The sequence below is a fragment of the Triturus cristatus genome, chromosome 8 (genome assembly GCF_964204655.1).
Source record: "Triturus cristatus chromosome 8, aTriCri1.1, whole genome shotgun sequence".
NCBI classification, from domain to species: domain Eukaryota; kingdom Metazoa; phylum Chordata; class Amphibia; order Caudata; family Salamandridae; genus Triturus; species Triturus cristatus.
Window position 1 is genome coordinate 152720472 of NC_140591.1, and position 23913 is coordinate 152744384.

The 23913-nt window shown below is 38.0% G+C and overlaps 1 protein-coding gene across 1 annotated transcript in view; it reads left to right on the forward strand.

The window, feature by feature from the left end:
- Positions 1-641: 641 nt before the first annotated feature.
- LOC146801723 (transmembrane protease serine 3-like) overlaps positions 642-23913 on the forward strand; it is a 95382-nt gene continuing 72110 nt past the window's right edge. The window contains exons 1-2 of the mRNA XM_085624036.1: positions 642-781; positions 20352-20524. Of these exons, the coding sequence (XP_085480162.1) occupies positions 747-781; positions 20352-20524 (208 nt within the window). The 5' untranslated portion in view covers positions 642-746. The remainder of the gene's footprint in view (positions 782-20351; positions 20525-23913) is intronic.

Consider the following 23913-nt stretch of genomic DNA (forward strand, 5'->3'; position numbering starts at 1 on the left):
GTGTTAATGGCCTGTACAGTAATACTTCAGATTTAGAGTGCAGGAGTAAAGTATTGCAGAAAAACGTGTAGGAAAGTATGTGTAAATACTACACTCTCTTTTGAGCACGTTTGTCCACATCTGTGTATGCTTTTGTAATCCCAGGGGCTTATTTACAAGCCCCTTGCGCCGCCTGTGCATCACTTTTAAGACCCTTCGGCAGCACAGAGTGCAGCTCCATGTCAACGAGGCCATGCAAAGCCACTTCGGTTCAGCGTAACATGTAGGTAATCATTTTTATCTTGACTACTATTATATTACGGGATGAATTTCATCTGGGGCAGATATTAATGGTCGCAAAAGTCCATATAGTAAACTATTTCTTACTTTGCTAGCATGAAATAGCTATTTTACCTTTTTCACATCCCTCTGCATTATTTCAAAGTTTGTCCTCAGGTGTGAATTATGCATGCATAATAGAGAAATAACCCCCTGGATTAATTTGGAAATTAATTTAAGTAACCCACTGATTTTGCTTCGTGAGTTGACGGAAAAACTTCCTATCTATCTCTTTGTAAAGATATTCAAGCTCTGGCAATGTTGCAGTTACTGCCTAGAATGACAAAGCACATTTTCTTCCAGACTGCGGAAGGCAGAGAACGGTACGCATAGTCGGCGGCTCCTCCTCTTTCTCTGGACGGTGGCCGTGGCAGGTCAGCTTGCACTGGAGAGGAGTCCATGACTGTGGCGGGTCCATCATCAGCCCTATGTGGATAGTGACAGCAGCACACTGCGTTTACAAGTACGTGGTGAACCTTATCTCTCACCCAATGACTATTTTATTCTAAAGCCCATGACTAACCAAGTGGTGTTATTTGAACATAGAATATTTTTTAGCCAAAGGAATTTCCACTCAACTGCCCTTCTATTTTCCTGTTTTTCAATTTTTCACGCAAGCTACCATTGAACATTTAAATCAGGGTGGCTCAGTGAGTTGAATATTCACGGTTAAAAAATGTGATGATTAATAGGGCACAAGTTTGAATCCTAACAGCTGACTCAGCATTTCATTCAAAGCAGCTAAATTGAGGAGCAATGTGTTACTCACTACGATTTCCTTGCATGTATCTACATATAAAGATTTTTCTCTTATCCTGAAATTTCAGGAAAATTAAGAGAAACATGAAATTACGCAATGTGCATAAAATATTTTTGCTGTTTCCGTTTCCGACATTTCGGTGTCAGGGCATATCCCTTATAGAAAACTAACTTAATATACCATCAGAAGACTTGTTTAAGTGAAAACATTATGCACATTTTGCATTACATCAGATTCGGGAATTATGCAAGGCTACAGTGGTGTGATAAAATGATACACAACCCTGTATATAAATGCACTTTTCTAACGAGGAAGGTGACGATTACCTTTCACAACGGGAAAGATACCTTTAAAATTATTTCCTATAGTAAACTTCCTTGAGTTTCTTTTTTATTATCATTATTATTATTGAGACTTATGTAAATGTAATGTAAATAGAACTGGATTGCGGTACAAAGAAAACTATTTAAATTAAATACGGATTATAGCACTTCTAATTAAAATGTGAATAATGACTCTTCAACATACCCGAGTAACAAGTCACATTAAAATGTTAAAGTCCGGTAAGGTAAAACAAATAACAGATGAGGAGGTAAATGGGTAGCCGCTACTAAATAACCTGCACACGACCTAAAATGAATCAGTAACCCATAGTCATAGATTTCTAACTAGGCATTCCAAATTGCTTGAACTGTTTCCATATTATCATGAAACCTGAAATAAAGACTTTACATCAGTGCTAAACTGGATAACTCATATGATCAGTAGAGAAATGATATCTCTTGTTTATTTTTTCAATTCCAGTTACCCAGATAATTCAATGGTGGGCTGGGTGCAGTCACTATAACTCAGTCGGAATAATGACCTAAAATAATATTAAACCAATAATATTTACTACCATTGTATTGTTAAGGTAAGTTTGTATGGAATCAAGACTTGTGAGGGGCATATTTATCAAGGGTTTTGCATCGCCCTTAGACCACGCTTCTTTCCTGAAGCTCCCACCTCTCTTGGAAACAAAGAATATGGTAGCTAGAAATGTACTCCGCAATGTTCAGCTTTTTCTTTATTTCCGCTATGTTCCATGAGAGGAGCCCAGGTTTGGACAAATCACTATTGTAAGTGTGAGTGGTTGCGGCGTTAGCGATCATAGGAGGGTTGAGGGGATATGACATCAGTACTCCCAGGGGGCGAGTTACTTCGGCCTGATTATGACTTTGGTGGCGTGGGCTGCCATGCCACCACCCTGCTCCCACCACACTAAAGCCGACGGCAAGCCAGATTACAAATTTTTTTCGTGGTCTGTTGGGCAGATGGTGAGGCCGTCCCACGGCAGTGTCTACAAGAAAGATACTGCAACGGGAGCGTCAAAGGCTGTTCCTGCACAACATGTGCCCCCCTGCATGCATCCCAGTGAACAGGGGCAACAGGGGGCCCTGTAGGGACCACTTTGTTTCCCCACCACCAGCATTTTCAGGCAAGCTCACTGCCATGAAAAGGTTTGTGGTGGGGAATCTTGTAATATGCTTGGCAGTGCTAACAAGGAAAAAATAATCTCAAAAATATTTGCTGATTTTCCAGGATTAAAAATCAGAAGAGATTATCTGGCAAAGTTAGGTTTTACAATTGCACAAATTTGTTTTTTGCTAAATTGTTGTTTCTTTCCAGCTAATTGTTTTTTTTTTCACAAGAATGACTTTGTTTATTAAGAATAGATTCAATTGGAAAAATGGATTGGGTAAAGAAATTCATAATCCATTTTTGTTTCAAATTGACTTTTTTTAGTTTAAGTTTTGTTTAGTTTTTATTGTGAAATGATGTATTTTGAAAAACGGTTACTTTTTGAAGATTTGTGGAGATATGCCTTTTCCCAGGGAAGATGATGGTGGGTGAAATGAGGAGAAATGAAAAGAGACCCATAACCAATGTATTTTTTGGGCATATTACATTTGTGGAACCCTAGTAGTGAAATATCTCTTTTAGTGAAACAAAAAAAGTCATCAGTTGCTGTGAGACACATTGGTGAAGTTTAAATGTATGACGTTTCTAACCCAAACTTCAAGCACACGGGGCTAGTAATTTGTAAAAGACTGACTTAACTGATTTAATTTGTCTATTTATTGCTCCAAGGTAATCTCAGATTAAGATTCACGTGGTAATGTAAGCTTCCCTATCCTGCCCTATGAGAGCTCTTTAAATTTGAGTTCACTGCCAGAATATCGACCCTCCAAAAATACCCACTCTGAAATATTGTGACAAAAATATTGATGTCAACAATATCGTTACCCAATACTTATAACAGTAAGTACAAAAATATCGAAATAAATATTGTTGGAATATATATCGTTGCATTATATATTGTTTTTGAAATATATATCAAAGTTAAACACATATACAATAATTAATATATATATTTACATATACCTACTTCAGTACAACAGTTGGGAAAATGTTGGATTGCAGAGGGGTGAAATTTACTATTCCCACTCCAGTCAGTACAGCAGTAGGGAAAGTGTTGGATTGCGGAGGGGTCAAATTTAATATTCCCGCTCCAGTCAATATAACAGTAGGGAAAGTGTTGGATAGTGGAGGGGTAAAATCTGCTATTTCCACTCCAGTCAGTACAGCAGTAGAGAAAGTGTTAGATTGCGGAGGGGTAAAATATACTATTCCCACTCCAGTCAGCACAACAGTAGGGAAGGTGTTGGATCGTGGAGAGGTAAAATGCACTATTACCACTCCATTCAGTACAACAATAGGGAAAGTGTTGGATAGCGGAAGGTTACAATTTTCTATTCCTACTCCAGTCTGTACAATAGTATGGAAAGTGTTGGATTGCGTAGGGGTAACATTTACTATTGCCAGCAACATTAAAAAAAAAAAAAATCTTGAACAAAAAAACATTATTTCAAAAACAAGGTAAATAAAAGATAATTAAATATGTACAAAAAAACCTACAAATATATGTAATATTAATTTTTTTTTAAATGAAAACATTACAATGTTAAATACATATCACACATAACTACAAATTTTATTAAAAGTAAAATTGAAAAATAATTTTCATGCAAATATATATTTTTATTTAGAAATTATTTATTAACAAAAAAATTTATTACATAAATTAAAGTTAGTCACTCCCTACCCTATAACCCCACAAAACTCACAACCTGCACCTAATACTTAACTGTAAAAAGCAAAATATTGACACTATTAATATACATATTTATCTAAAAACGAATTATGTTAATTAAATATTAAGGCCTGATTAAGATGGCGGTCGGACTTACATCCGACCGCCATCCTAGTGGGAAACGCCCGACAAGATGTTGGCAGTCCAGCACCCTGAATAACAATGCAACCGCCTTCAAGACAGTCCCAAAGTGTATTTTTTGTATTGCGGTGGGTGCTGTGGGTTGCAGCACACGCTGCAGTACAAAATATGCAGCCGTGCATATCCCTGCACCATGTGGCAGGCACCATGCAGTGCCTGCCACATGCTGCAGGGATGTTTTGGGGGGCACAAGTGGTGCTCCAAGGGGCCATGTCGGAGGGCCAAGGAGGAAGGGGGGGCCCCCATGGGCCCCCAGTGTCCCTTTCCGCCTGCCTTTTCATTGCAGGCAAACCGCCATGAAACAGCTGGCGGCGGTGCCTGGCAGGTGGCAGTCTCAACAACATCGTAATCAGGCCCTAAGTTATTAATTAATTAATTATAATTAATTTACTTCCCAAATTATACCCCCACAAAACACAAAACACACTCATAAAATTTACCCAAAACAGTATTTACACAATTATAAAAATAAAAATTAATATTAATGTAAAAAATAATTCTTAATTACTTTAAATTAATTTATTCCCCACCCCATTCCCCTAAAACACCCACAAGCCACAACTAAAATCTTAAAAACAAATGTAATTGCACAATTAACATAATCAATTATCAATTAACCAAATATTATTAATCAAAGACTAAGTATTAATTCATTACAATTAATTAACTTCCCACCCTTTACCCCAATAAAACCCTAAACCCACACCTAAAATTAAATTAATTATTAATTAAAAAATAATTAGTATTTAACAACTAATTATTAATTAATTTGAATTAATTTTCTCTCCACAGTTTACTCCTTTAAACCCAACAACCTGCACCTGAAAAAAACATTTACACAATTAACATAATTAATTTTCAATTAATCAATATTAATTAACAACTAATTTGTAATTAAATAAATGACTTTCCATTTACTCCTATAAACTCCACTATCAGCACCTAAAAAATATAAATAAAAATACACAATTAACATAATTAATTATCATTTAATTAATTAATTTTATTTAACAACTAATTATCAATTAATTAAAAATAAATTACTTCCCACCCTTTACCCCCATAAACCCAACAACCCACACATAAAGTTTACATTTACAATAATCAAAAGGACAATTAACATAATTAAATATCAATTAAATACATAATATGAAATAAAATAATAATACTTATATGTTTTATAATTAAATTGCTTCCCACCCTATATCCCTATAAACCCACATACCGCTACGGCACTAAAGATCACAAAAAATAATTTAATACAATTTCATAACTACTAAAAGTGTAACAAATATATTAAAAAACAAACAAACAAACAATAAGTATACAAAAAACATACATCATATACATTTCAAATATATACTTAAATACATGACAATAATAAGAGAATGATATTTTAAACAACTATATTTTTGCAAACTGTATTAATGACTTAAGTATTTTAAAAATCCCTTTTACTTACCTTAGAATTGATATTCTTGACAACGATATTTGCTGACGATATTTTGATATCACGATATTTTGGACACGATATGTTGGCATGGCGATATTTATTTTAATTTTGTCAGCTTGTTGCACCTTGCATTGAGGGAAACGGTCTATCCTGCATGATTGCCGTGAGGGGAACAGCTCCAATTTGAACTCAATCGCTGTGAGGGGAACGGCAGTGGACTACATTATCCAGCAGCCTCGCGCCACCCTGACGCTGTTCTCGCACCCGGAGGCCCGATAAATTACGACACCACCTCCCGCACCGCGGGACGCTTGTCAACTTGTTGCACCTTACAGTGAGGGAAACGGTCTATCCTGCATGATTGCCGTGAAGGGAAAGGCTCCAATTTGAAGTCAATCGCCGTGAGGGGAAAGACAGTGGACTACATTACCCAGCAGCCTCGCGCCATCCTGACGCTCCACTCGTGCCCGGAGGCACGATAAATAGCCACGCCAACTCCCGCACTGCGGGACGTGCACGGGCATGCCCGGGCAAAGCCCGGGCCAAAGGCTGGCCCGCCCGTGCCCGTCAGCGACCGGAGGGGACTGGGCTGGGCCACCCCAAGAACTGGTCTTATGTATGAACTGTCCGGTAAGACTATAAGATTATGTGCATTGTCTTAGATCAGTGTGGTATTGATTGCTGGTCCTCTTTAATTAAGTCATATTTGACTATTGTTACCCATACGTCAATGACTATGAGTAAGCGCAAAGGCGCGGCAGGCTCGTTAGAATCCCTATTGACACATGAAATCCAAATGACTAAGAGACAGTTGTCATTGGATCTTACACAACTTCTAACATATAAGCAACCATTTATTTTTTATTCTAATTCGAATGACTCACCACAACAACTCCCACTAAATCCAAAGATAATTGTTCAAAATAAACCAATGACATCTGCTTTGTCAAGCATATCATCGCCAGTCATAAGCCCAGTCTCAAATGATCACAGTAGACAGGGTATAGGAACAAGATCACGAGCTCCAAATGTATTCGAACAGCCCAAAGGGAAAGTGCACCGAGCTAAGCAAAAGCGAGTTATGGGTCACCAAAAATCCAAAACTAAGAGTTCCGGGGGATCTAGGCCCGTGTCCCAAAAAACTATACATGTAGACGACCAAGTTGTAACATTAACAAATACTGTCAGCACACAGACAGATGAAGTTATCCACCCTCCCACCCTAACCATGAAAGAAAGTCTAGGGGTTCATGATTGTACATTCACAACAGTATTAGAATCAACATTTGGGACTATATCATTACAAATTACTGAATTGATGAACACAAAGTTTGGCATTTTAGACAAAAAGATCGATCATCTATATGCAGTGATAGAAAATATGGAGGTAGTAGGGACTCAAGCCACCCGGATGCTATAGAAGGGGCGTGTGATCCAAAGAAATTAGAGGGTTCCCAAATTCTTAGCTTAGCTGGAATAAGTAACGGGACAATAGTACACACGTGGAAAATTCCATATCGCAAAGAGAAAATAAGGAGAAAAGTATACGGGCAAGGCCCACAGAACAGATCATAAAATAGGGGAAAGGCAAGTTATATGTCCTGAACAGGTAGCCCTAAATGTATCGGTAAATCGCTTGGGTTCGGTTGCTACAAAAAACTTGCAAGGCGCAACTTTGAACCCAAGTATTGATGTTATAGGGTTACCACCTGCCTCATGTCCCTACGTATTAATTTTAGCTGGGGTCCCCGCCTTAAAAAAGGAACAGAGTAAATCATGGACCAATTTGCGGAACAAGACCGTTGCTTGGTTGTTTAAACATAAATATTTTAACCCACAGAACGTGAATGACATTCTAATGGTTCACAGAGTAGATTGGTGTTTCCCCAAAGAAGCTTGATGGTGATTGTATAATAATACATTTTTGCAGACCCCATATGGTTCAAAGATTGCTAAATACGCAACAGGAGATATCTCTCCAAAAAACCTGCATCTGTGTACTCCCCCTAGGATATTTTTATAAACCACACCCTAGGAAATTTGTTCACGATAATACCCCAATATTATCTTCAAATAGATTTCAGACGCTTTTTGACCTAGATGCCCTAGATTGACAACCAACTCATGGAGAAAACAACATATATCCTTTTGCTATTACTCAGCCAAGTTGTAATGTGGAGCAGATATGCTCCCCATTAGGACAGCACTTAAAGGAGACACAGGGGGAGGTAAACGTCATAATACAGCTGAGTTGAATGGACAATTAGGAGTGGAAGAGTCATAGGGGGTACCATCTAGCTTTTCTCAACCTCCTTTAAAGGCCTAGGCTAAATTCAATAAAGATAGGAGCAAAGAAAGTGCCAGAAGTACACCTTACCTCCTGGAATATTGCGGGATTAAATAGGAATGTTAGGGACACTGAATGGCTGGAATATATAGAGCAAAGTGACATATACCTATTGCAGGAGACCTGGGCATTAGACACCCGTCACAAGGTTGAGTTTAAGACCTTCAGTATTAATGTTATTTCATCAGCTAGAGGTAGGCCTTCAGGGGGTCTTGTTATATGGATAAGAATAACTCTTAAAATCGTGTTAACCCAGTTGGATATATTATATCAGGACTTGATTGGCGTGAAAATCAAAACACAGGATAAAAAAACAATATACCTGATTAACATCTACAATAGGCCAAGTCCAGCTACAAAAGAATCTTTGGTCACTAAACAGCTTGATTCCTTTCTAAACGTACTAGAACCTGGGGCAATGGTAATTATAGGGGGTGACTTAAATTGTAACTTTGAACCAATGGTGGGCTTTGAGAACCTCTCTGAAGAGGAGGATGCAGCAAATAATATCCCTGCTCTTGAAAGTAGCTCGACAGTGCCTTGTACTATAGCTGTCGCACAAATTATGAAATTAACAACAGGACAGGGAATTAGAGCTTGTAATGGTCGTTTACCAGACCAAAAGCTTTTACTTTTAGTAGAGGCAATTGTAAAAGCAACTTAGATGATATATTGGTCTCAATCGAATTCTGGCCAAATGTACTTGATCTGAAAATAGACTCCAGAACTGATAGGGTTCAATGTCCCTTACATTTGACCTTAGCAACTGACCCTTTCATTGATGTTATTGAGTACAATGAAGATATTAATATCTCAACTGATGACATTCTTGTTAGCTACAATCGCCGAGCTGTAAAGTGACCACATATTCTATGAGACATTCAAGCCATGACGCAGATTTAAAACACCTTTGCAGATGTTGTCTCTCTGCACATGGATTCTCCCGTAACAGAGTTTACGACACATTAAGCTTTGATAGAAGCTTTAGTACCGATTGTTAGTAGAATAACCAAAGATCGTAGTGGGAGAGACTCCAAAACAAGAGATAACACGTGGTATAATAAGGAGTGTCAGGAAGCAAAAGCTGATCTTATATTGGCCATTAAAATAAATTATATATTGGGCATAAGGGAGAAAAGATCTAATTATAAGTGAACTCTTACCGATGCCAAAAAAACATGGGAGGACAACATCTGGACAGATTTAATATGTGCAGCCAAGTCCAAGGACCAAGTAGGCTTTTGGCGCCTAATTACAAAGGGCAACAAGACTGGTAGGGACAGTAAGGACCTCTATCTTGATGCTAAAACTTGGGAGGATTATTTTTTCAGCCTTTATGCGGCAGTTCAAAATGAAAAAATTTCTGCCAGTGCAGCTCCTGTAGTTAACCATAATACGAATGAACTCCATTTTAGCTTGGAAGAAACACTAATGGCAGTTAATGCAGTCAAGTCCAGGAAAGCGCCCGGCTCCGACAATATCCCAGGAGATATGTTAAAGCATGACAGTAGTGTTTGGGGGCCATAAATAAATCGTTTATGCAATGCTATTGCATCTGGCTCTCCCATACCTGATTCATGGAAAGGGGGAGAGATCATTGCGATTTTTAAGAAGGGCAATTGCTACGACCCCGCAAATTATCGACCTATAAGTTTATTTGATATTTTACAAAAAATCTTCGCTAGGCATATTTTAATGAGATTAAATGGTTGGCTTAAAGAGAACAGCGTTCTCTCCAAATTCCAGGCGGGATTTAGATAAAAAATCAGCACAATTGGTCAGGTTTTTAGATTAATTTGTTTATGCTGGAAATACATTAATTTAAAAAAGGGCACTTGTATATTGCTTTTGTAGACCTCAGGGTTGCTTTCGACCTCATTCCACGAAACTTACTTTGGAAATCATTGAAATCTCAGGGACTGACAAACGATCTACTCGCACAAATAATAAGATTACATGAGGATAATTTTGCCAAAGTGAGATGGGGACCGAGGGGCTAACTTCCCAAGGCAATCCCGGTCAAAAGGGGTGTACATATTGCAATACTAAGGGCCTTGAAATAAATGCCAGCAAAACTAAATATATGCCAATAAACCCACACAAGTCTTTTAGAAAGAACCTAGCAATTAACAATCAAAAATTAAAACATGTTCAATCTTTTAACTATCTGGGTATAACCTTGGATACAAAGCTGTCCTGGAAGCCACAATTAGAAAAAAATAAAATTACCCTGCTTCAAAACACATTGCCTATAATGAAGAAGCATGGGACTAGTATCTCGAAGGCGGTGTCTCCCGCCCTAGAGGTCTTTAAACATAGAGCTCAATCAGCTTCTCTTTATGGGGTGGAAATGTGGGGGCCTAATTGTAAAAAGAGTTTTGAACCAGGAGAGAACACATTTTTTAGAAGATTGCTAAGTTTACCAGTGCGAACACCCCTAATCCCGATTGTTATGGATTTAAATGTTAGGTGAACAGACCACCACACAATATTAAGACCCTTATTATATTTGGTGCGGCTCTGGTCAACCCAAGAATTGATAGACTATAAGGAAGGTCTTGAGGAGATCTTAAGTATTGACCAGAGCAAGAACATCTCTTGGCTTAAACATGTTTCTTCTTGGTTTGAGAAACTAGGCCTGTACCATTTTTTGGAACACCCGACACAGTTGACACTAACATCTAGAGAACTGCTAAAATCAACATTCTGGACTTACATTCAAAATAACGTGTTTCACGGCACAGATAATGGTTCACTAACAACCAAGTTCCTTCTTTTTAAGGAGGTAGCCAGTTTCGAATATTTTTTAGATGAAGTTCGTCCTCAACTGGCCAAATCGTTATAGTTCAGATATGGGGTGTTACGAACTAATACGAATATGTCAAACTGGGCTACAAATCAAGACGGTATCAGTAATGAATATTGTAAATTATGTCAAAATATGTCTAGGGAAAATGATTCACACATTATTCTCCTGCCCAGCGTATGTAAAACCAAGGAATAAATGGATTAAACCCATTTGTAAAAATATGAATACTAGACATAGCCTAGAGGCAGGAAGAATACTGAAAACCAACACATCTCAAAAGGTTGTTTTTAGTATTAGCAGATTTTTGTTTAATGTGAGCCTTATAAGGGCATAAGCAGGGATAACACTTTAAGGTCTAACAATCAAGAATAGGTATTTTTAAGCTAATTGTTTCAGTAAATTATGCACATGTACTTTAGGCCTATTGGTGTTCTAATGCAATTTGTGTATCCATTGATTGCTATAAAGTATCTTTAACCTGTGCTAACCAAATGGGAATATCATTTAGAGCTATATATACATAATGGATTATGAGCCCATATCGGAGTAATGGACACTGATTTTAAAATGTTTATGTCTAGTTTTAACTATGTATATATTTTATCTGTTACTTTTGCGGCTAGGAAATGAAATGTATTTCTTAACAATAGCCCTTAAATCGATGAAGTGTTATGTATTACAACTGAAGCTGCTATACTTGCACATTAATATCCAAACAAACTGTATGTTAATTTTATGATGCATCTTTTATGGTTTTATGTGAACCGAAATAAAGATATATTGAATTGAATTGAATTGTTTTAGATATTATGTCTGAAAACCTTACATTTGCTGCTGTAGATGAGTGGGAACACAAGGACACTATTGCTATTCATTAGCTCCCATCAGAGCAGAAGCAGCAAAAAATGTTTGTTTATCTCGATGGGGTTTGTTCACTATATGCACATATCTACCTATAAGAAATTAGGTTACTGCTTTGGGGAGGTGGGGGTGAAATCCTTCTCAAGCTACAATCACAATTCTTCTCAAGGTGAGCCACAAGGAAACACTAAATTAACCTGTGCTCAACCCTTTGGAAGCTTAGCACAGAGCAGTCATGCTTAACTCAGAGGCAATGTGTAAAGTATTTGTGCACAAGAGCTGTGCCCAATTGGGGGGCGTCTCCAAGTCGCACTCTGGTTTTGGTTTTCAATAAAGTTCATACAAACAGTTCGTGAAAGTTTCAAATGTCTATTGTTCTTGATTCTTATGCTTCTTTCTTTTTTCTTATTCATGAATTACTACTTTCTTCAGTAATATCAATGTGTTTACACACATTTTTTAAGTTATGCCCAATGCATTTCGGGCTTTGCCCTTCATCAGGGGCCTTTTATTCTGAAAACATAGAATTAACATTCAGCATAGCACTGGAAATGCATAGATGACATTATACATGATGATCAAATTAGGGTATAGTAGAATGCCGATAGTAACTAAAATGTGATCCCTTTCATGGAAAAAGTAGTGACCATATTTCAGTAGGTACATGATGATAGCAACTGTTAACAAAACGAACAAAAGTGAAAGTTTAAGTTTATAGCAGTAGTTGTGTGCCATATACCGATGTTGAATGCGTTATCGATGTTTGCTAATTCTGAAATATTAAAAATCGGAGGTATAGTGGGTTTGAACATGCAACCAAGGTGAGACACGAAACGTAAAATGTGAACCCTGTGGGTTGAGGCGGAGTGATAATCAGCATGCTTTATTTAAAGGAAACGGATTGAAACGGAATGGAAAATATCGACAGAAAGGTCAAAATAGAATGGAAATGGGGCTTGGCATGCTTAGTGAACAAGGAATGAATTAAGAGGATTGTTCTTGACATGCATGGTAAACGTAAGTATATTCATGGTGAACGGAAATATAACCCAAACTTACGGGACTTCCAAATGCTCTCGCAAGTCATGTTCAAGTCGCGTATTACAAAATGTATAAACCTGTGGATACAACTCTATGTTAGTCACAGGGAGCCTGCGAGTATATTTGGAGATTAATCACAATTAAGAATAAAGGCTTACTTTAAGATTTGAAGTGAGAGAATTAGTTCCCGAAGTTATCTCTGTCGCGTTGTACGCGTACCTACTAAGACGCCGTGTTAAACCGAGTCTAACCCGAAAGTACGTGATCATGTAACTGGACTACGGGGGTAAACATAGTGAACAGATTATTGTGACGATCACCCAGTAAAACGCGAGTGTGTGATAAATTACTATGTGTTGTGCATAACAGAATATTATAGTGGTGTCCTCCTAGTTCCAAATGTATCTAGCGTTCAAACGTTGTCTGTACACATGGAACCACGCGTCAATCTAGGTATTACGTGGTTATAGGAGAAAAATCCGGTAACTCTATGTATTGAAAAATGGGTGGACAATGGTTATAACCTAGTTGATAATGGTACTGTAATGACATTCACAATCACCTATACCATACATTGTGGAAGGTCAGAAAACTAGATGGAGTTTATAAAAAGCAACTTAAATCTACTCGTTCATTCAGTTCTTTGGGGTTCACTGTATTGAGGTAATTAATCCAGTGAATATCTCTTTGCAACAGATATCTTGTGTTGTCTCTTCCTGGCAAAATAGTTACTCGCTCCAGTTCCAAGAATCTTAATTGACTCCTATTGTGGTTATGAAAATTGAAATGGCTAGCCACGGTGGATTTGGGCTTTTTGGTATGAATATTACTTTTATGTTCTGTTAAACGTACTTTAATATTACGTTACGTTTTCCCTACGTAGGCATATCCAAAAGGACATTTCAACATATATATCACATTATTGCTGTCACATGTCGCTGTTACTCTTAATTTAACTTGTGTTCCTTTGGTGGGATGGGGGATCTGGTTCCCCTTAATGATAGCGTTGCGATTTTCACAGTTCAAACAGGGAAGAGTACCCCGATAGTTGGTGTCCTTCTTGTCATCTTTTTTGTTAAGTATTTTCTTTAAATTGTGTGTGCGTAAATAAGCGAATCTGTGTCGTTGTTGAAAGATTCCTCTGAAATCCTCTTCAAGTGTTAACATAAACCAGTGTTTGATTATCGACTTCTTTATTCTATGGCTTGGGGTTAAAAATTTTGATACGAATACCATTCCACGTTCATCCTCTTCTGTCTTCTTGTTAGTGAGTAGATTGTCACGTTCTTCCTTTTGCACCTTGTTCATGGCCTCTTGTAGAATGTTTTCCGGATAACCTCTTTGTTGGAATTTCTTAACAGTAGTCACCATGCTTTCTGTGTATTATTCCTCAGATGATGAGATTCTTTTTATTCGTAACAATTGTGAAAATGGTAGGTGTTTTTTAAGGGATGGCTGGTGGAAATGTGTGTAATGTAAAAGGTTGTCACAGTCTGTAGATTTTGTATAAGCACTTGTGGTTAGTTGCCCATGTTGATTTTGGATTTGAACATCCAAGAAGGTGATTTAATTTTTTAAATGGGGGATGTGAAACTTATTTGCTCATTTATGGTGTCTAATTTTTCATTTGCCTGGGTCAGTTCTTGTTGCGTTTCTTTCCAAAGGATGAAAATATCATCTATGTATCTTTTGAACATGATCAAATTATTTATCCAGTTCTGTTGGTTTAATATGTGATCCAATTGAAATCTGTACATAAAGATATTTGCATATGCTGGGGCAGCACAGATTTCCATGAAAGTGCCGGAGGATTGGATGAAAAACTCTTCCTGCCATTTAAAATAACTGGAATAGTGTAAAATGGAATAATTCAATCAAAAATTTCTTCAAATCTTCATCCTTGTCTGTCATCATTAAAAATTATTCTACTGCTTGTATGCCTAGATTGTGAGGGATTGAGGTGTAAAGTGATTTTACGCCGATTGTACAGAGGAGGATATTCTCGGTGTAACTTGATTTTGCTTTCTCCAAGATGTTATTCTTGTGTATGTGTTTTCATCATTCACATGGATGTTTACATTTTCCAGGTAAAAGTCGGTGTCCATAACAACCAATGCTCCCCCTTTGTCCGCTTGGCAAATAGTTATTCTGGTATTGGTAGCCAGTTGTTTTAGGGCCTCCCTCTCTTTTTTCGTGATGTTCGTTGATTTTGATCTGGGTTGCTTAAAGATAGTATCTATGTCTTTGAGTATGACTTTTTCAAAGGCGTCCAATACTTTATGACTGATGGGTGCAGTGAATCTACTCTTGTTGCGTAATCCTTGTAACATATCCTTCTTTGGCTCTTCTGCTTTTTCACTATATTTTCAAAAAAGTGTCTTAGCCTTAAAGGTTGTATGAATTTATATACGCTGATTTGAGTTTCCAAGATGTTTGAATGGTATGTTGGGACATAAGAGGTTCCTTTTTGTAATGTTCTGGTCAGTTTTTCTTTTGAAATGTTGAGTAGTAAGTTCTCTCGTGTTTTTCGCCACTGGATCTGGTGGTATTCTTGTGTTTTGACCTCCCCCTCCAGGTTTTCCTGGTGGTCCTGGGCCCTTCTCTAAAAAAGAACTGGTAGTTGTACTTGTTTGTGTGGTGATTGTGCTTGAAGTTGAAGGTGTTTCATCTTCTGCTCTTTGGTTTTCACGTTGAGTAAATGGTTTCTTTTGATATTGTGAATCATCTGATGATGATGTATCATTATCCGTAGATCTACCTGTGTTGGGTTTCTGTTTCCGACGGCGCACATATATGTCAGTCCAATTGTAAACCTCACCAAGCTTATAATCTATTGTGTCTCTTTTGAACTTTCTGATTTTTCGTTTGCTTATTTCTTTAGTGTAGGTATCCAATTGTTTGTTGATGTCGTTCAAAGTTTCTTCCCAGTCTTCTTTAGTCATAGCATCAGTGAGTTCCTGTTTTAATTGATTGACTTCTTTGTTTAAATCCTCTAGCTATTTTGATAATCCCTCAATTATTAATAATATTAAGTCTAAAGAGCTCTTATTCAATACAGCATACTATTTGTCAGTGAAACGGGTATTGTTTTTACAAAGAGTAGATTTTAAGGATATTCTTAAACCCCAGGGTGTTCGCTGTGCTTTGTGATATTTGATGAGTGTACTTGCATGTAGATGTTGGTTAATGATCCCTTTTGACATGTATAAAAGTTGCTTAATATTGGTTTGTTTCGATCCAGTACCGGTACTTATGCTGTTTCTTCTATGAGTGAATAAATGCGTTGGGTTTCATCGTTGGTAAAACAAAATGTTTCTGCTCTGTGTTCCGTTAAATTTGATATATCCTCAAAGGACATGTTGAATGTTGGGTGCATAGTCTAGATTACTCAGAACACGAATATTTATTTCTTCCAAATGGAAATTGGACCCTTCGAACAACTACGTGGTTTTATGATAATCCTGTAATTTTGGGTTCAAGCTGAATTAAGTATATTCATTGATGCTGGTTGGTTAATCCTCCTGAGTATGAGGATGTAATAACTAGATGAACAAGCGCTGTCCCCAATTGGGGGGGCAAGTGGACAAAGGGGGAGCATTGATTGTTATGGACACCGACTTTTACCTGGAAAATGTAAACATCCATATGAATGATGAAAACACATACACAACAATAGCATCTGATCCAACTAATGAATTCTTAAAAATTCTTGTCCAAATCATTGACAAAGCAATGGAATATGGTACAATTGGTAATAAGGAAAAAGAATGTCTAATCAAAACAAACCCGGCCATACCATACATATACCTGATCCCCAAAATTCACAAACAGTCCACAAGACCGCCTTTTAGACCAATAGTTTCTACCATCAACTCAATCCATGAACCAATAGGAAAATACCTTGATAAACATTTACAGCCCATCGTTCAAAACATGTCCACATATATAAAAGACACTACCGACTTCATAAACATTTTGGAGAAAGCAAAATCAAGTTATACAGAGAATATGCACCTCTGTACAATCGACGTAAAATCACTTTACACCTCAATTCCTCACAATCTAGGCATACAAGCAGTAGAATACTTTTTGATGATGACAGGCAAGGATGAAGATTTGAAGATATTTTTGATGGAATTACTCCATTTGACACTTTTTCACAGTTATTTTAAATGGCAAGAATAGTTTTTTTATCCAATCCTCCGGTACTTTCATGGAAAACTGCTGTGCCCCAGCGTATACAAATGTCTTTATGTACTAATTTCAATTGGATCACATATTAAACCAACAGAACTGGATAAATAATTTGATAGTGTACAAAAGATACATAGATGATATTTTCATCCTTTGGAAGGGAACACAACAAGAACTAACAGAGATTTAAAAATTAGACACCATAAATGAGCAAATAAGTTTCACATCCACCATTCAGAAAAATGAAATCACCTTTGTGGATGTTCTAATCCAAAAACAACATGGGCAACTAACCACAAGTGTTTATACAAAATCTACGGACCGTGATATCCTTTTACATTACACGAGTTTTCACCAGCCATCCCTAAAAAACGTCTACCACTTTCACAATTGTTACGCATAAAAATAATCTCATCATCTGAGGAATCATACACAGAGAGCATGGTGACTACTGCTAGCCATTTCAATTCTCATAACCACAATACGAGTCAATTAAGATTTTAGGTACTGGTGTGAGTACCTATTTTGCCAGGAAGAGACAACACAAGATATCTGCTACAAAGAGAAATTCACTATATGAATTACCTCAATACAGTGAACCCCAAAGGACTGAATGAATGAGTAGATTTAAGTTGCTTTTTATAAACTCCATCTAGTTTTCTGACCTTCCACAATTTATGGTATATGTGATTGTGAATGTCATTACAGTACCATTATAAACTAGGTTACAACCATTGTCCACCCATGTTTTCAATGTATAGAGTGAACGGATTTTTCTCCGATAACCATGTAATACTGGGTGATCGTCACAATAGTCTGTTCACTATGTTTACCCCAGTAGTCCTGATCACGAACTTCCGGGTTAGACTCGGTTTAACACGGCGTCTTAGTAGGTACACGTACAATGCGACAGAGATAACTGCGGGAACTAATTCTCTCACTTCGAATCTTGAGGTAAGCCTTTCATTCTTAATTGTGATTCATCTCCGAATATACTTGCAGGCTCCCTGTGACTAAGATAGAGTTGTATCCACAGGTTTATATGTTTCGAATACGCGACTTGAACATGACTTGCGAGAGCATTTGGAAGTCCCGTAAGTTTGAGATATACTTCCGTTCACCATTAATATATATATTCGTCCACCATGCATGTCAAGCACAATCCTCTTAATTCATCCTTTGTTCACTAAGCATGCCAAGCCCATTTCCAATCTATTTTGACCTTTCTGTCGGTATTTTCCATTCTGTTTAAAACCATTTCCTTTAAATAAAGCGGGCTGATTATCACTCCGCCTCGACCCACAGGGTTCACGTTTTACGTTTCGTGTCTCACCTTGGTTGCATGGTCAAACCCATTATACCTCGATTTAAAATCTTTCAGAATTAGCAAACAACGATAACCCGTTCACCATCGGTATACGGCACACAACTACTGCTATAAACTTAATCTTTCACTTTTGTTCGTTTGTAACAGTTGCTATGTTGATGTTAATGGTTAATGTTATCAACACTTATAAAGCGCACTACCCTGGCGCTATGATATGTGTGCCCAACTGATCACAGATGATATAGAAAGGCAGTGAGCAATGTGGACAGAAGAGGACTAAAAAATGATAAGAATCATGCTCTGGGATAGAGCCATGTCTTTATTCTTTTCCTGAACTGAAGTAGGTCTTCCAACTGTCTGATATCAGTTGGGAGTTTGTTCCAGAGCCACGCTGCTGCGGTGCTAAAGACCCTACCTCCTGATTTTGTTCTTCTAAATCTGGGCACTTTCACCAGTTTGGCAGAGGAAGAACGAAGGCTCAGGGTAGGGACATACCATACAAATTTGTTCTGCACTGGTTTAGGTCCAACACCATGCAGAGCTTTAAACACAATGCAGAGCGACTAAAATTGTGACCTTTGGGATACTGGGAGCCAATGCAGCACCGAAAGAGTCTGAGAGGCAGATGAGTGTTGTGGCCTCATTAAGGCTAACTTAGCCGCCATTATCTGGATTCTCTAGAGTCTCTCAGTCAAATACCTTGGAGACTCCAGCAGCAAGGCATTGCAATAATAACCAGCCGGCTCAAGATCATACTAGTGAAGTATGGTTACTCACTACTTTTCCTGTGAAAGGGATCACATTTTTGTTACTATTGGCATTCTATTTCACCCTAATTTGATCGTCCTGTATAATGTCATCTATGCATTTCCAGTGCCATGCTGAATATTAATTCTATGTTTTCAGAATAAAAGGCCCCTGATGAAGGGCAAAGCCCAAAATGCATTGGGCAGAACTTTAAAAATTTGTGTAAACACATTGATATTACTGAAGAAAGTAGTATTTCATGAATAAGAAAAAAGAAAAAAGAAAGAAGCATAAGAATCAAGAACAATAAACATTTGAAACTTTCACAAACTGTTTGATTGAAATTTATTGAAAACCAAAACCAGAGTGTGACTTGGAGACACCCCCCCCAATTGGGGACAGCACTTGGTCATCTATTTATTACATCCTCATACTCAGGAGGATTAATCAACCAGCACCAAAGGATACACTTAATTCAAGTTTAAGCCGAAATTAAAAGGATTATCATAACCACCTAGGTGTGCGAAGGGCCCAATTTACATTTGGAAGAAAGTATTTGTGCAACACTTCAAACAGTAACACAGTGAAAACCCACCACAAAAGGATCCCATGTGAGTTTAGAAAATAATAGTATTTTTAATAAATGAAACTAGACCAAAACAACTAAAATTCAATCAGTAGAACTAGAGATATTCATAATAAATAAAATAAAGATTTTGGTGAAAATAGCACCAGAAAGCACAAAGGTCCACTAGTATCATTTAATTTACAGACCCTGGGCACATGTAGTGCAACTTTAGTACAGACTTACAATAAATTAAATATGCCAGTTGGGGATGAGCCATTGTCACCATGTTTTAAGGAGTGAGCACATGCACTTAAGCACTGGTTAGCAGTGGTAAAGTGCGCAGAGCCCTAAGGACAACAAAAACGAGGTCACCAAAAATGGAGGAGGAAGGCAAAAAGACCATCCTAAGGCTGACAGATCTAAAAAAAAAATCAAGAAATCTAACCCAACTAAAGCAAAGCACTAACTAGTTGAAATGGAAATAAAATGGGTCTATGTATTTAGAATGAGAAGTTGCCAGTCCACTAATTCAATGGTAGACTAATTTTGTCAATACAAATAATAAGCCTAAATAATTCTGTCTCTGTTGTAGCCGCAAATCTCCGTGGCCCTGGAAGGTGTATTCTGGGATACTTGATCAGCATAGTCTGACAGAAGCCATGTCTCATCGTGTGGAGAAAATCCTGCTGCACAACAACTACAGTACCCTTTCTGGAGACTATGACGTCGCTCTCATGAAAGTGAAAGCCCCGATAATATTTACAGGTGAATCATCGAGTGTGATCATGCAGAATACAACAGGTGTTAGACAGTTGATTCGATGTAAGGCCTAATTATTTATTATTAACATTAAATTAAAAGCTATCTTAGCAAAATTAACCTTACTGGAAGTTAAAAAAGGAGGTTTTCCATAGATAATTCAATGGGGAACTCTGCTAACTGTTGCACAATATATAAAGGCATTGTGTAAAGTATTTATGCATCATTCAAACAGTAATAGTCTATAAGTGTAAATACATACACTATACACCAAGTGCCAAGTGCCAATCATCCTCTTCTTTTTCTAATCTTGACAGCAGTCATTAAAATACTAGCAACAATAAAACAATCAAAGTCATTGGATAACATTTGTAAAAAGATAACAGCAGGTCAGACCTGAGTGAACTCCTTCCCTGTCAGTAGAGGAAGAATAAATGATCTTTGGTGACACAATAAAGATTGCAAAACAGGACAAAATGAAACCTATTCTGAAAAGTTATCACAAATACAAGGGCCTAGGTTATCAACTTTGTTCCAGCCAATAGAGTCCGCTAAGAACCGGTGCAATTGGTTCAACCTAAAACGAGTCAATAGAAAACAATGCTGGAGATTAGTAACAGTAGTGGGGTATAGCCTAATACCCCCAAAAGTAGATATGATAACATGCGTACAAACAGAAGGATTTTATTAATTCTGTACTCTCCCTGATAGTCTGAGCTCTGGCACAAAAATGTTTTTTCCCTTCCAATAAATCTCGCCTGCTGATGTTCTCAGAATGAAAGTACAAGTTAGGGCGACCCATCTCCTGGCAAACAGAATTAACATGTTTCAGCCCTGAGATGGATTTGGCCTCACTCAGTAGCATACAATCTCTCAAGATGATGCTGTTAAACTTCAAATCAGGATTAGACCATATTGAAATCCATAAAAAAGGCCGTATAGTCAGTAAGTCCAAAATGTAGCCGACCGCTAGTTATTCATGTATCACAAAAGAAGCTGTGGATTGGAGCACTTCCATGAGACATCTCAGAAATGTATGTTCAATGATTTGCAAATCATGTTTTTTTATAGCTCCAAATATCACTCCCATATGACGCCAAAGAGATGCACTTAGATTGGTAAATTTGAAAAGAGCCTTGATTGGTTTTTCCCCTAGGCGATTTGCAAAATCAAACACAGAGTCCACTGACCTGGCTTTTAGATTTTAAAAGTGAGCCCAGGAGCCCTTCACATCGAAAAGGACCCATAGATAAGGGAAAACACTAACCGTAGTAATCTCAGCCCCTGCCAGGTTGTAAGCTCACCTCTTCTTGGTTCCCCTTGCTAGCATCATTACTTGTAGTTCAAAAGAGTTTTATTGAACAATGAACCGGTAAATGCAGTACAAAATATCAATTGGGAAAGAGAGGGAGAAATAAAAGGGGGGTAGGAAAAGGGGAGAGGAAGGGGATTGCAAATGAAACGTATAAGAGAAATTGCACAGAAAAGCGATGAACATGGGCATTGAAATGAAATAAAGAAATTGTATCAATCCTGACTAAACAATAAATTACAAAGAGCATAAAAATAAAACAGCAGGATAAAATAAAATATGCAGAACGTGAAAAGGGTATCATGGGGGCTTGGGAACTTCTTGTTGAGCAGGCAATGGAAGGGAAGAGCGAGCAGCACAATTATCTAAGTATAGCGTAATGGGGAGCCACAATTCTGCACGTTTAGCTGCTAGTTGAACAGGAAAGACAAATGCATTATCAAGTCTTTGGTTGTAACAGACATTATACCACCACGCTTTAAAAGAAATGTTGGACGCATTTTTCCAATTGACAGTAATCTGCTGAAAAGCAACAGCCAATAGCAAATCAACAATGCGAGTAGACAGGTCTACGTTATTCCAGCTAGTGGACAAACTACCCAGGAAGAGGTGAGTAAGAGAGAAAGGAATGCAAGTGTGAAAAATAACATTGATTTGGGCCCACACCTGTAACCAAAAATCATGTACATGTTTGCAAAGAAATAGCATGTGTGGTAAGGTAGCATTGGGAGCATCACATGACCAACAGTTGTCTGGGGTGGTAGGAAATCGCTTATGTAGTGTAGAAGGAGTATGAAGTAGCCTATTGTAAATAAAAAATAGAGATTGTGTCAACGAAGCCGCTCTGGAAGTCTTGCGTAGTTTTGTCCAAACTTTATCCCATAAGGATATCGGCCAGTCTGTCCCAAGGTCATCCTCCCAATGAAGTTCAACCTTGGATTTGGGTCTAAGTGACTCGGGTGCGTGAAGGTATTTATAAAGAAGAGATGCCTTGGGAGCAGTGCGGAGAAGAGAATGAAGTCGAACAATAGGGGTGGTAGAAATAGGGGAAGGAGAAGAAGCCGAAAGTCGTAGATAAGTCTCCAGAACAGCAGCCTTGAGGAGAAGGTACTTGGAGAAAAAGGATTGAGGTAGGCCAAAGGAGGAACACAGGTCAGGAAAAGAAACAAAGGTGGAGCCGGAAAAGAGCTGCGAAATCCAAATCAAACCACGGGTTCTCCATGATTTCCAGTAAAAGGGATTATTGCCAATTAGGAGATATTTATTATGCCAGATAGTGGAAGAAATGAAATCAGCCACAGTCATAGGAGGGCCAGGAGCAACTGACAATAAGAGCTTAAGAGTATACTTATGAAAAGGAGTGGGAATCGATGATGGCTTACGGGAAAAAGCGAGATATTCTGCAAAGGAGAATGGGGAGAGTAAAGTATGCTCAACCTTAAGCCATAAAGGGCAAGGGGAAGTGGAATCTTGTAACCAGAGGGAGGCTTGACGTAATAAAAAGGCCTTCTGGTATGCAGGGAAGTCAGGAAAATTGACACCACCTTCAGAAGCCGAATGCATGAGCCTAGCCCGAGACATTCTGGGTTTTTTGGAGTTCCATAAAAACGAGGATAACGTTGAGTTAATCTTGGTAAAGAATTTTACTGGAATGGGGACTGGAATATTGGAGAGTGTGTATAGAACAATAGGAGATAACATCATTTTAATAGTGTCAAGACGACCCCACCAAGAGAGGTATAAAGGATGCCATCTTGTCGTGAGATCTGCAATCTTCTGCGAGCATTTGGACATACATAAAGAAATCGTGTCTGAAATTGAGGGGGTGATATATAGACCTAGATATTTAATGTGGGACGGGCTCCAAGTAAACCGAGATTCAATAAATTCTTGCTTGAAAGTAAATTTGGGGAGGAGGAGCCTAGCGCGCATCCAAGATGGTCGCGTGAGCACAGGGCTCCCCGGACCCTTTCTGCTCCTCGGAATTTATCCTGAGAATATCCTGACGTGGTTTATGGAATCTGGGAGATGAAGACCAGCTGACCACATATCTCTTTTCAAAAATCAAATCGGACCTGGGAAT